This window comes from Erpetoichthys calabaricus, chromosome 2, assembly GCF_900747795.2.
Source record: "Erpetoichthys calabaricus chromosome 2, fErpCal1.3, whole genome shotgun sequence".
Lineage (NCBI taxonomy): Eukaryota > Metazoa > Chordata > Cladistia > Polypteriformes > Polypteridae > Erpetoichthys > Erpetoichthys calabaricus.
The window spans coordinates 40,625,149-40,640,141 of record NC_041395.2 but is presented as its reverse complement, the minus strand read 5'-3'; the positions used below and the strand labels follow the sequence as shown (position 1 = coordinate 40,640,141).

The following is a 14,993-nucleotide window of genomic DNA, read 5'->3' as shown; positions in this document are numbered from 1 at the left end:
TCAAACCCAGAACAATGACGAGCAGGTCCACATAGCATACCATCTTTTAGGCTCAGTATTGTAAAACTGTTTATTTGTGCCTAGCTTTCTGTGAGTTAGAACTCATAGTAACTAGTAAATATCAACTACTTTTTCCTGCTGAATTGTTACTGATTAACTATGCTAGGTAAACATTTAGCTTTTGCAAGGTTTTAAATTTTTAACTAAAGCCACTGTCACATTCCGCAGCTTCTGGTCAGGGGAGGGGGGTTTAGGATACCAATGTAAACAACTGAAAATCTCTGCCCATGTCTACTTTATTGACAGAGTGCTGACTTTACAGCACAGCCATGTTCATCCCTTTTTGTGACAGCCAATAATGTGCTGCCTGACTGAGCCTACGCAATATGAAGTGTTAATAGGTACAGTAAGTTCCACCTCAGTCTCTGCCCTTTTTTCTTTAGGTTCTAAACATACATATTCTTTTTCCTCGTTGCTACATTCTATGCATTGTACCTCCGGATGAGAATTCATTGGTTGTCTGCTCTTATGTACTCAGAGCCTGTCCCAACAACTAAAAACAAAATCAAACTTGTCGGGTATGTCACAATAGGTGACCAGCTTCTTTTTTTTTTTTTTTTTTTAGTAATTTTCAATCTTTTAATCACCATATTCAATTTCTTGTATTAGGAATTTGTAATTTTTCACATACCTAAACTCACTCTCCAGAGAGATTTGGTGTCAGAGTGCCGTGTGAGCTATTTATACAGTATCCCTGGAGCAATTGCAGGTTAAGGGCCTTGCTCAAGAACCCAGCGGAGTAGCATTCCGAATGTCACTGCTGTGATTCGAACCAGCAACATTCAAGTTACCAGCCAAGATCCTTTAGCCACTGACTTCTACACACTAACATTTTATGAATGAAGGCTACAAATGCTGAAAAAGTCTCATTATGTGACATAGCTTTAATCAGAAGACAAAAGAACCTTGAGTTGCTATACAGCAGTTGACCTTTCTCTAGCAGAACTGTGCACTTGAGCGAAGGCAAGCAGATTGTGATGTCACACTAAAATTCCAAAAGTAAATGAAAACTTTTGTAAAATTCAGAAAATCTTTTAAAAAACAAACAGCAGTCAGCCTCTTCTGTCTTATATCCTATGTTTTATGTCAATATGTAAAGTAGCAACCACATTTATCTAATCCTTGTTTTATAAATAGATTTTATTATTCTATTTTTTTAACACTAAAATTCCTGAAGCCTACAAAAATATTCGTAGTGCCAGCCCACCTTAAATTCCCTCGCACCTCCTCAACAGCGTCTTTGTTTTGCAATGTGTCAATCAGCACAAGTAGCAAGCAGCCTGCTACCCCATCCCCACCGAGGCAGCTGAAGTCAAATCAGACATCAAATTCTCAAAGCTGAAGTCTCTGTATCTGGGAGTTAGGTGTCTGGAATTGTACAGGGTGAATAATAGATCATAATTTGGAATACATACATTTCATGTGTGTTCCGTGTTTACAACGATCTTGGTAAATGTAGGATGACAGGAAATGAGTGGCAAGAAATGTTATAGTAATAATGACAAAATGTTGATGTGAAGTATATAATGTGTAAAGACTGAAGTCCAAATATTAAATAAACACTTTCACAAAAGGTATAACAAAAAAGTGTGCTTTTATTCAAGATTATACCTGAAGAAAAATAATTTATTCAATTTACATGTTGCAGAACCATTAATGTGTAAAAACTGAAGTTCAAATATCAATCAACACAAAGTAGACATATCTGCTTGGCACATTTGATTTGAGTCTGTAACACCCGGTGCAAATTTTTACTACTTGTAAAAGTTAACATTTTTTTTAATTCAATTTTATTCTCTCAGTCACATTCATGCTCTGGGTGTTACAGAGTCAAATCAAATTTATGTTTTTATTATATAATAGTAATAATAATAGCAGCTTACTACTTAAAATGGTAAATGTGGGGAAAGACCCAGGCTCAAACCCACAACCTCTAAATTAAGAGACAGCAGTTCTTACCTCTGCACCAGCCAAGTGCAATTGTTTTGTTATAACTTTTGTGAAAGTATTTATTAGATATTTGGAATTCAGTCTTCACACATTATACACATCACATCAACATTTTGTCATTATTAGTGTAACATGAAAAAAGTTTCTGTCTTAATTATGTGTTCAACATATCCTGCCCTGCATTTCCCGTCATCCTATATTTACACATATTGTTGTAGACACGGAACACTCATGAAATGTATGTATTCCAAATAACGATATATTATTAACCCTATACAATTCCAGACACCGAACTACCAGATAAAGAGACTTCAGCTGTGAGAATTTTGCAACTGACTTGACTTCAGCTGCCTTGATGGGGGATGGGATAGCAGGGTGCTTGCTGCTTGTGCTGATTGACACATTTGCAAAACAAAGACATTGCTGAGGAGGGCCTAGGGAATATAAGGTGGCCCAGCATTATGAATATTTTCGTAGGCTTCAGGGATTCTAGTATTAAACAGGTATGCCAACAGAATACATGGATAAATTATCTCTGTGTTCTTCTGGTTGTTCTGTCTCTGTTGTTCTAAAAAGATGGAGCAACACAAACATTTTTAGTAATAAAATACATTGCATTTGTCATTCCAATAGATGGCACATCACAAAACAACTTTTTACAACAAATTTTACAAATCCCATACCAAATGGCATACAAGAGACAAATGCATTGCAAGCATTAACACAGAGGTGTGTGCTGATTACTTAGATTTCGATCCGTCTCAGATGGGTAGTAATTCTAGTGACTGATTAACATCAATTGATCTATTCCTCTCCTCTACTATGACCAACATAACACCACTTCTTCCTCACAGGAACACATATTTGACCTCAGCAGTATTTTCTAGACTGTGATGGAATCTTTTAGTCATTTAGCAGGGATAATCTCTGACACCAAGTACAGCCCACTCTACTCTGTGATGCATCGCTTCAGTGAATGAACAGCAGCACAATATTTGAATGCACATGCCACAGCACACCATCCAGCATGTGTGTGACTCAATGTCATGAAGCAGGGGTGTTGCATGACATTCATGACTCTCACATTTAACTCCATTCTGGATTATGCATACCTACTAATAGCTTCACATACATTTCCTTTAATTATCTAATATTTCCAAGACCTACACCTTTTCTTCTTGTTTTTCCTAGAGCTATTTTTACTTTAGCACTGTCTAGAAAAAAGAAGGGTATATAAGCTGAAATCAGCATTATTCACTGTGACTCATATGCAACAAATATTGCCATTTGCAAAACCATCTTGATAGCTCATATTATTTTCATTGGCATAGCACTACAGTACAGCATGCCAACACAGCTAGTAACAGAAGTCATTTCAAAAAAGCAGCACGACAAGAGTGATTAAACTTACATCACAGAAGCAGCTGTAAAAAAATCTGAACAAACAGGAAGGTACTCTATAAGATACAGGAAGAATGTAAATCTTATCGTGTTGAGGCTCAGGAAAAGAATGTTGTAATAAATCTGAAGAAGGTTACATTAGGCTTTTCAAGACCCTTTTCATTGATTCAAGTAAAATGCATTTAATTGAACACAAGGTTTTTCAGTGTCTAGTAAAATAAAAACAATTCGTCTACTGAGCCTCACCTTCGCAAAACACGCAGATCTTGTGGTGTCATAGAAATGTAATTTCTTAAGCCTTTCTTTCTGCTTCTGTTCAGCCTGTTCTTCTGTTGTCTTCAACTTGATACGTCCATGCTATGAAAGAGAGAAACATTAGCAAAACCTAAAAACCTTATTTTGAGTTAGAGTTGTTAAAGATTATTTAAACAAATTTTATGAAATTAATTAGTCTGAACTCAGCGTTTCAACTAAAGACTATGCTCATGCTGCTCATTTTATGGATGCACTGGTGACTGGTGCTGGATTAAATGGCATAAAGATCAGGGTATATAAAGTATTAAGGTACTTTTAACACATAGAGATAATTATTACCTGGATGCCAATTTCTGGCATCTGGGACAGTGGGATTCTTATTATTTAGGAATAAATGTTGTGTAGGAATGGTCACTTTTCTGTCACGCTTGCTCTTTACTAAAAGCAAATACTAATTTGGGTACCTTGGTCCTGCTAGGAATTGAGACCACAGTACAATTAACTAATCTTTAAAGATTAAAGTTTAAAGTTAAATTCTCCAAACGAAGCATGTTATTATGGAGACTAGTGTAGCAAGATTGAAGCAGAGACAGCCTACTCCTAGTAGAAAATGAAATCATAGTGAGGAGCCTGACTGATCATTACAGAGAGGAATTCCTCTTAAGCTTCACTGGCTAAAAACTACAGGATTCTGCACTGAATCTAGTTGCCTGTGTTCATGTTCTGCAGCTCTGAGTGACGATACGGAACAGAGTATGGATCCAGTTGAGCAAATGTCTGGATGGTGACATCCATATGAATACTTCACATTAGTGAAGTATACTGTATACTTTTTTCATATGCCAAGTACTTAAATGCTTATACAAAGCCATTTTAATGTAGCAAATACGTAGGATGTTAGCAATGTTTGTAGATCAAAGTTCAGCAGAGAAAGGAACTACAGTATATTAAAATTGTAAAAAACATTTAACATAATGGCTGTAAAAATATACATAATACTAACAGCACACAAACAGACCAAAAACAATCCAGAAAGAGGCTATAATTTTCATCCTTACCATGATGTCCAGCAATTGAGATGTTCAGAAGCCTGGTATAGAAAGAAAAAAAACAAGCTTAAGTATTTTAAAATGTCAGCAGGTCAGGTAGATATTTCTTTTCATCAAAGTTACATAGACCTATAAAAATTCACTGGTAGTGATGGTTTATATAGTACTCACAGTTACAAGATAAAATAAATGAAGTACTTTAGTAAACGGGAGTCAAACCATATTGAAAGCAGCTGTTTCTACACACGAGGTTAGTTAATCAGAAACAATCTGTTAAGAACTTTACAGAAAAAAGCACTACATTTAGGTTGTGATGCTATTACCCCATACTACTCCAACAATGTTTTTAAAGTCAGCATCAACTACACAACTCATTCTAAAATTTCCAATCATAACCTTCATTTATATAATCTTAACAAAAACTGCATGCCCATTATTATCAGTTGTGTGGTCACAGCACAAGCACCAGGGGGATCAAAGTCAGAGTTGTGGAATCAGAAGGAATTAATTGGGTTACTGGAGTTGTGGCCAGAGTCAGTAAAAATGTACAGACTCTGACCCAGGCTTTGACGAAATGTAAATTGTAATATAATGTGTAACAATTTCCAAATTCATATATACTAATTCAAATAAACTATTTTCTCTAACCACTTGATAAAAATATAACCTTTTTTAATTTTTTATGTTTTGTCTTTTGTTTAATGATGTTGTTATCCTCTTTTACAGTTGCCTATCTGGGTCTTCCCCTTCTTTTTTCTGTCCTGGTTAGATCCAGTTTGCCCTTTTCTCAAAACAGTAATAAACTACTTTGTATGAAATTTTCAGTTTCTTGGCAATCTGTGACATGGAATAACCTTTATTCTGCAAATAAACAATAGACTGACACATTTCTTAAAGAAGGCATTTTCATTTTGGCCATTTTTTTAATCCAGAACAGAACTTTGGTATACCAGTACCTTGTAAAGCAAGTGAACAGAACAACAGGTTTTATTGATGCTATGCAGTTAGAAAGGTTTCTCTAATAACCAGTTAACATTAACACATGGCTAATTAAAGATAAGCTAAGGGAGTTTATAATTAGGACACTGAAGGAACTGCTGCTGAAAATGGGGCTTTGAATCATATGTGAATAATGAATTAAATATCAGTCATTTCAAGCAGTAATAACCATTAGAAACAATAGTCATGCCTTGGCTGTATTTTTAAATCAATGTGATGGTATCTTGATACAAAGGCCATCAATGAAAAAAACATGAAAATTTCTGGTTTGACCCAAACTTCTGAACGGTACTGTGTATTTTCTTAAATTACAAATAAAAGAGTTGGAGTTTTAGGTACAACGAAATGAGAAGTCAGAGATGGAATCAAGGTTTTGTGTACCGACTTCACATCTCTATTCAGCAGCTCAGTCACCGCAGTCTCTACAGCCCCTACATATCTCTCTACAACTCGGTACGACAAAATCAAACACATTTGATTTTCTCATAGAGTCACAAGTCACTGGAGCATCAATGATTACATCTTGCCTAAAGAAGGTGCCTGAGTTGCATCGAAAGCTTGCATATTGTAATCTTTTTAGTTAGCCAATAAAAGGTGTCATTTTCCTTGGCTTTTCTCTACATCCATAATGGCTAACACGGTACAACACCCTAGTACTACAGAGAATAGAGAGAAAAATATGTATGATATTATAAAGTCTATTGACCAATTCTATACAATGGTAAACAATATGAAAAAGTCCATGGAAAAAAGGAAACAAAATCTCACATTACTTGTGTCATATAATCCACATGTCTCAAAAAATGCTACTCGAGTTCCATTATAGTAATGACAATACATCTTCATATTGACTCACTGAGACTGTTCCCTTACCTGTAGTCAAGCCAGAAGTTTTTTCTTTTTTCTTTTTTATAATTCTTGTGGGTGTTTGAGGGGTGTTGTTATTGTTATCTTTTATAATGTTAATTGAGCTTCTCCAAAAGGCTAAATTTCCCTTTCGGGAAAAATTAATTTAGTTTTATTTGTTGTTTGTTCATTCTACCTCTGTATACATATATCAATCATATTTTCTCTTGAAAAAATGGTTATATTCTACTATACAATTCCAGACACTTTAAGAACCTATTCCAAGGTAAAAGCTGTTCTTTTGCATTAAGACAAATGATGTACTGTATATTATTTTTCTACTACCTATATAATTTAAATACCATATTACATGGAAAAAGTTGCATTTCAAGAACAGACTAATAAACAATTTCCATGCATTATAAATAACCACTTAAAACTGCATTCTTGTAAGCTCTTTACAGCTTAGTACTCCAGCTCAGATATTTAATTTCTTTTCATATGTTATGAAGCCAGGACGACTCACTCTACTGACGCAATAACAACTTATTGTGTAGATTTTACAAGAAATGCAAACCACAAGGACTCATGCTGTGCACCACTCATAAACGTGCGTAAGAGTTTAAAATAAAACATTGCCCCATCATTGTCCATACATTTTTAAAGACTTGACAGTAAGTGTTGCTTAATTAATTAACTTTAAACACAGCTGGAGGTAGCACCAATCCAATGCACTGTATCAGTATTGAGCCAATACTGGCAAAAAATGCTGTAAGAATCTGAACTGCATTTCCAACAAGTCTATTCTGAAAAAATCACGGAAATGCCTGCACCCACACTTAGCACGACATACCGTGAAAGATAAGCAAAATGAGCTGCACGATAACAGAAGATGTGCAGTAGGAAAATTGTTTTTAACACTCATAACTAGCTTATTCATGCCCAGAACACATTCAGGTTAAATTGAATATACAGCCAAAATGTCTACAGCAAGATATGTCATGCAAACAAGTTGGAATAGTACACAGGCTTGGTCTGCAATAGAAGTAAAATCCTGTAGTACTTCTTTATATTCCCTGCTCTGCTCTCCAATAAATGAAAGTTATCGCAAATATACTAATAACCCAATTGTGCTTTACTCACTCAGAATATGGAACCAAATTAGGAAGCATTTTAAGATGGAAAATCTTTTATCAGTGGCACCTCTGCAAGGGAACCACCTCTTTCAACCTTCGCAAGTATATCCAGTTTTTAATACCTGGAAAAGTTTTGGGATTAAAATGCTCAGAGATCTTTATATAGACAACATATTTACATCTTTTGAACAATTACATTCAAAATTTAACCTCCCAGCTACACATTTCTTTTACTATCTTCAAATTTGAAATTTTGTTAAACAGAAATTGCCCGATTTCCCCCACCTTGCACCCTCCACAATGCTGGAAAAAATACTGCTCAATTCCGAGGAAACAAACACTATTTCCGCAATATATAAAATCTTATTAGAGTCCCTACCTTTCAAAGATCCAAGAGGACATTGGGAAGAAGATCTCTTAATCAATATATCAGAAAAGGAGTGGAAGGTAGCAAAGCAGAGAATTCACTCGAGTTCTATATGTGCAAAGCATAGAATTATTCAACTAAAAATTATATATCGAGCTCATCTGTCTCGCTTAAAACTGTCCAAAATGTTTCCAGGCCAGGATCCAACCTGCGAGCGCTGCAACCAAGCTCCAGCCTCACTGGGTCACATGTTCTGGGCCTGCACCAAACTAACATCATTTTGGACAAAAATTTTTAAGTGCCTCTCAGACAGCCTTAGTATCACAATCCCTCCTAACCCACTAACAGCTGTGTTTGGTGTCCTTCCAGATGGACTGGAATTGGAGAAGGACAAACAAACGGTGATTGCATTCACTACACTCTTGGCACGAAGACTTATTTTGTTAAATTGGAAGAATCCTAATTCTCCTCTTATAAGTCAGTGGGAAACTGATGTTTTATATTATTTGAAATTGGAAAAAATCAAATTTTCAGTTAGAGGATCTGTACAAAATTTTTTCAAAACTTGGCAGGATTTAATCAATATTATTTTAGAATAAGAGAATTAACTATTATTGCATTTAACTCCCTTCTCCATCTCTTATTTATATAGATATTTACTTCTCCCCTTCTTTTGTCTAATGTTGCCTTATTAAAAAGCTTAAAGCAATTTTCCTTTAGCTAAGCTCTCCTTCTCAGGGGTGGGGTTTGATTTGTCTTCAAATTTGTTGGGTTATAAATTGATCTGTTTGTATGGAATGATTACAATGAAAATTAATAAAATAAAAATATTAAAAAAAAAAAAGTTGGAATAGTGGACATTATCGGCCTCCTAGCACTGAAACCTTTACAATTTTAGCCCCTTCTGAGAAGCTGCCAAGGGAACCAAGCTCTTCATGTGCATCTACAGCTGACATTATTCCCATGGTTAACATGTCTAAACATCTTCCTACTTGAGAAAGTTAGCTGGTGCAGGAATTAAGAGAATGAAGAGTTCCCTCCTTGCTGCTGTGTGCAAATAGTTTAGCAACATGGAGACTGATCCATCATATTCACTTGTACTGTCCATCTCTGCTTTATATAAATTGAGATATTGGGAGTTTAAATATGCATCGCAAAAGGACAACTGAATGTACTAAGTGCTACATTATAATAATCTGTAAGCACTTCCTCAACATGTCAATCATATGCCAAATGTCTTATTCACAATAACTTACAAAATTTTCTTTAAAAATGAATTTATATAAAAGAGAGATGAGCAACAAATCGCATTACATCCTCTGATATCTAGGAACAAAAAAGAATGATAGTGGAGTTGCATCTAGGCTTCTTATGTGCATTACCATGTAATGCAAAATGTCCTTGGCTGTACGTTCTCTGATCATGAAACTTTGTGCACAAACAGAATCTCATTTTGTGAAGGGCTGTGTTTTTAATTGTCACAGTTTTGTGAGTCTTCATGTGCTCCTTTTAAGCAATAGTTCACAAGTCATATTCACTTTATGCTTTACTAACATAAAGTTAAAATAATAAAGTTAAATATTTTAATCTAATATATAAAGCTGAATGTGTGTTTGTATGTTTGTGTGTATGTTCAGTAGGCAAACTTCTCTCCGCAAAGTTGTACACAGATTCCTCATTTGCACAGAACACCATAGGCTATGTTTTTGTTCCAAAATTTAGCTGGTGCCCCCACTGCTTGCAGCACCAGGTATGCTATAATAGTATAAATATAAAAAAACATGTAAAGTACAAAATTGACCCTCATGAAACAGTGTGTAGACAGAGGGATCTGCAAAAGATAAGCCAATAAATTGTCATTTATGTTTTTACAGTTGTTAAAGGCGAGGGAGATAAATCAGTAATAGTTATACACAGATGTCTTTTTCATAATTATATTGCATTCTTTGTAATAATTTCATGTCAAAGTTATAAAAAGTCAGATATATGTATTTTTTTGTTAATGGTGCAGTATATGGAGATTGTATTATGTTTTTGTTGTGATTCATTTTTGACATTGTGTAAGTATACTAGAATTGCATTTGTTTTACTTAAAATGCTACACTTATGCCAAACTTATACTTTAAGTAATACATTTTCTGTAAGATTTCAGTTGCGCAAGTTTTGTGTAATCATGTAGTTATGTTTCTTCTGGTAGAGTATGATATGACTGTTTTTAGCTTGTTGCTTTTAAATCATCATCATAAACGAAGAGCATTTATTCAAATAAAGTAGCTCATCTAAAGCTTGGTAATTAGCAAAGAAAAAAAAATCAGCTTGGTATTAGCAGAGACTCAACATTTCAATAACTGTATTGGAAAATAAGACATGCCATTGTGTTATCTCTAAGCACAACTATACAGTAAACTGTAAGCCGTTGCTTTAAGTAGGTTAAATATTTGTGCTATCAAACTCTTTGTATCACATCGTTGCCTCCATTTATACACATAATGCTTCTGATCTCAGAACTTTGACTAATTTTCTTCTCTACTAATGTAATTAGGTGCTCTAGCACCTAGCTTAGTACTAGTTCATTACACACAAGAATAACTGTCATTGACAACAGCACCCAAAGAAGCATTGACGCATATGCTAAGGATAAAAGCGTATGTAACCGTTATAAACAGTAGGTGACTTGTGCAAGAAGGTAAAGCAGCACGGATCACAGTTAAGATGAAATATTTAGCAAAGGTGACAATGCTACTTTAAGGACACTGAGACTATATTATAATAAACTGCAAGTCTTATTTAGCCTGTGCACTCACCCAAACCACCATTATTCCAAACAATAGGCAGAGCAAGTAATTTTGAGTTCCTATGTGTATTACCTACATTTACTTACATTAAAACCTGCCATCATCAGATGTTACTTGTCTGAGGCCAACTATATATTTGGTAAGAATTTCTATAAGTTCTTCTATACATACAAAGCACTCTTTTCCTTACCAATTTTATTTTATAATCTGGGTCTTGTATCATTAACAATTTTAGTAACAAAACATAACACAACATTCTCCATCCTGCTTAATCTAAATCAGGGTCATGGGTGAGGCCACAGCCAGGGGGTTGGCAATTTAGAATTTCCAAATAACCTAACCTACCAGTAGAATACTAATTCTTAAACTGAATTCTGGCTTTATTGCTGACTAGTTGTTGCTGGAGGGCGGCACAGTGGGTAGCGCTGCTGCCTCGCAGTTAGGAGACCCTGGTTCACTTCCCGGGACCTCCCTACGTGGAGTATGCATGTTCTCCACATGTCTGCATGGGTTTCCTCCAGGTACTCCCTGAAATGGATTAAGAGTATTTAAAATTTAAGTAGAACAACTGTGCTAAAGTAAGATTTACATAATTTGAAGTCAGTGATATGTTCGTCAGTGCATTTTTCATTGCATCATGCAGGAAAATGCTATTCTACTTATTATGCTTTACTGCTTTATTTATGTTTAAAAAAAACTTCTGTCTTTCTAGCTAAAGCGTTCACCTTCAAAGTAGCTTGATGCCTCTTGTTTTAAGTGCTTTTTATGTGGGTTACCAAGATACACTGAAGAACGTTCCAGAGCTGTGGGTTTGAATCCCACATTATTATCTTTGTAGAATTTGCATATTCTCACTTCTCACATCCAAAAGACACATTAAACTCATTTGCAGCTGTATATTCATCCTGCTTTGGAAAAAATGAATGTACACACACATGTACCCCCACAATAGACTTTGTGCTTGATGCCCCCTGAACTGGACTAACTACAGTTGCTGATTTATGGATGGAACAATGACAGAACACAAACAGATGCAAGGCAATAAACCATAAGCACACAAGCATAAAAAATATTCACTTTTCCTAATGACATTGAGTACCCAACTTTGACTTTAATGGGAAAACATAATCATGAGACCACGTAAATTCCATGTACAACTAGGAATCATTGTACTATGAAGCAACAAAACACCACAATGCTTCCTGATTTATTATTAATGAACAAGTCAAAAGCAGAAATCATTTTCTTTTATCACATAAATCATATATCATATATATACTAAATGGATTGTGACTGGACTAATTAGTTTTTACAATTTTTAGTCAAACATAGCTGTGGTGAATAATAATTTATCTTCAAGTCTGGGATATAATACATTTATTTACTTTTACAAGAAAATTACAATTAAAGAACTAGCCTCAGCACCATAAATTAAGCAGAGAAGATGCTTCTCCATTGATTTATTAATAATTTCAGTATCAAATGAAGATTGTTGCAATGTTAGTAAATAGTTATTTATCAGAGTGGCATCTTTATAATGTTTTCTTCACAAATCAAAGTTCATTAATTTTAAAACCTTCAACTAAGAAAATGCTTCATTGGTTGCAAATTATTTATGTTACAATTGTGTGATGTCAGTTAACAAGTGGAGATTGTGACCAAGGCACTTAACAGTTCTTTAATAATCAGAGAGTGATTTCATTTATATATTAAATACTAATCAGAGAACTTGATGCTGTTGATTAATAACGGCAATCCAGGGACTTGTGACTGCATTATTATGTGAATTATTAATCAAAGCAAGTGATTACGGCTATTAATAATTTAATTACTAAACAGGCTGTGTTCATTATTCATTATAGACTAGTAACGGTTTTTCCATAAACCAATGATCATTAAAATCACACTTCACAACATAAGGCATCTGTATGCATCAATAAATTACCTACAAATATGCTAAATTAAATCTCATTAAAATTCGCAGAACGTACTGGGTTAGCTGATCATTAATATCCTACATTAATAATAAGTTTGATTCATAAGATGTACAACTTGTGCACTTACTTATGAGTTAGTGGAGCATTGTAATGGATAAAAGTGTTTTAAAAATAATCTGATAGGAGTAGGTCTCTTGGTTTAATGCCGATAGCGTGACGCGAGGTTCCTCCCTCGGTCCGATTGCTGATCCACCGCATGGTGCTTTGCAGAAATCGGAATATGAAACGCTGTGGACACGGCATGACACAGCGACAGCACGTATTGGGATTTTTCTAATGCCGACTGTAATATCGCAATACAGTAATTTTAAGTCATCAATGAACAAGATGTAACTGACGAGACTAAAAACTGCTACAATTCGCCGATATACAAAGTTTATAACGCGACACTGCCTTTCTGTAACGTTTGTCATGCCAATAAGAATACCAAATTGATTTACACATAGCCGTCAATAAATTCAACGAAAGAAATTCACGTAATCTTGAACCAACCAGGAAAGGTTTACCTGTGGGCGACGTCGGTGAGTAACAAGACAAGCCTTAGCTTCCTGTCTGACCTGGATCAAACCACTGTGCGTAGAGAGGGTGAAATACTTCGATATTAAAAATAAAATTCACACTTCATTTTAACTAAAGATTGAAATATACATTTCATTAATTGAAACTTTTTAAAAAATATATTGCTTCCGTGTACTTAACTTATATATTAGTTATTTTTTAATGGAACAAACGCTTCCCCGTGTCTCACAATGGTAGTTGCTCAGTTACTTCGTCTATGCCGGCGTTTCCTGATTAAAGGGAAAATGCACTTGTAAAGGGTGACGCTAACGATAACGTGGGGATAACTGCTGTGCTGGCGGCTCAGGGTCCAAAAATATGCTTTCGTGAAGAGTAAATTTATTTAAAGATAGGTGCTGCTTCAATAAGAAGCCAAACCATGAGGCCGGTAGGTGCTGGCGCGTGAGTCAATCGAAAGCACATTACCATTTTTTGGCGTGGTCGAGTTGTCCCTGTCAGAGCCCTCAAGGCAACATATGGCTGTGACCTCCAGTTGGTGGCGCTACGTGCAAACCTCTTTTGCGAGGTCTTTAATCGCAGTAGGAAACGCAAGCACTGTAATCGAAGCTACATTGCACTTAACGGTTAGCACTCCGTGGACTACGCTGGTACGACCCGTCAACAAACTGAATTAAGAGATAGATAGATAGATACTTCCATCCATCCATTTTCCAACCCGCTGAATCCGAACACAGGGTCACGAGGGTCTCCTGGAGCCAATCCCAGCCAACACAGGGCACAAGGCAGGGAACCAATCCTGGGCAGGGTGCCAACCCACAGCAGTAGACAGATACTTTACTCCAGCAGCAGCATACTGATAAAGAAAATATTAACTTAAAGAGTGATTACAATGAAGGTATACAGACAGACAATAACTTTGAATAATGTTAATGTTTACCCCCGGGTGGTATTGAACAGTCGCATAGTCGCATTTTTCCCATTGGGATTAATAAAGTATTATACAAAGTTATTGTCTGTTTTTCACCTGCATTATTATCATTCTTTAATTTAATATTATTTATTGTATCATTATGCTGCTGCTGGAGAATGTGAATTTCCCATTGGGATTAATAAAGTATCTATCTATCTATCTATCTATCTATCTATCTATCTATCTATCTATCTATCTATCTATCTATCTATCTAGTGTCGGGGAGGAATGATCTCCTCAGTCTGTCAGTGGAGCAGGACAGTAACAGCAGTCTGTCGATGAAGCTGCTCCTCTGTCTGGAGATGATACTGTTCAGTGGATTCTCCATGATTGACAGGAGCCTGCTCAGCACCTGTCGCTCTGCCACAGATGTCAAACTGTCCAGCTCCATGCCTACAATAGAGCCTGCCTTCCTCACCAGTTTGTCCAGGCGTGAGGCGTCCCTCTTCTTTATACTGCCTCCCCAGCACACTACCGCATAGAAGAGGGCGCTCGCCACAACCGTTTTATAGAATATCTGTAGCATCTTATTGTAGATGTTGAAGGATGCAAGCCTTCTAAGGAAGTATAGTCGACTCTGTCCTTTCTTACACAGAGCATCAGTATTGGCAGTCTAGTCTAATTTATCATCCAGCTGCACTCCCAGGTA

General features: G+C 35.7%; 1 protein-coding gene across 2 annotated transcripts in view; it reads right to left on the bottom strand.

Annotated features, from left to right (window-relative positions):
* rabggta (Rab geranylgeranyltransferase subunit alpha) overlaps positions 1–13,433 on the bottom strand; it is a 42,181-nt gene extending 28,748 nt beyond the window's left edge. The window contains exons 1-3 of one of the 2 annotated variants that reach the window (XM_051922303.1): positions 13,362–13,433; positions 4,725–4,756; positions 3,658–3,768 (exon numbers count right to left, since the gene is read on the bottom strand). In XM_051922303.1, the coding sequence (XP_051778263.1) occupies positions 3,658–3,768; positions 4,725–4,727 (114 nt within the window). In that variant the 5' untranslated portion in view covers positions 4,728–4,756; positions 13,362–13,433. Of the gene's footprint in view, positions 1–3,657; positions 3,769–4,724; positions 4,757–13,347 lie in introns of both variants that reach the window. The other variant, XM_051922304.1, reaches the window with a different exon arrangement.
* Between the last annotated feature and the right edge of the window lie 1,560 nt (positions 13,434–14,993).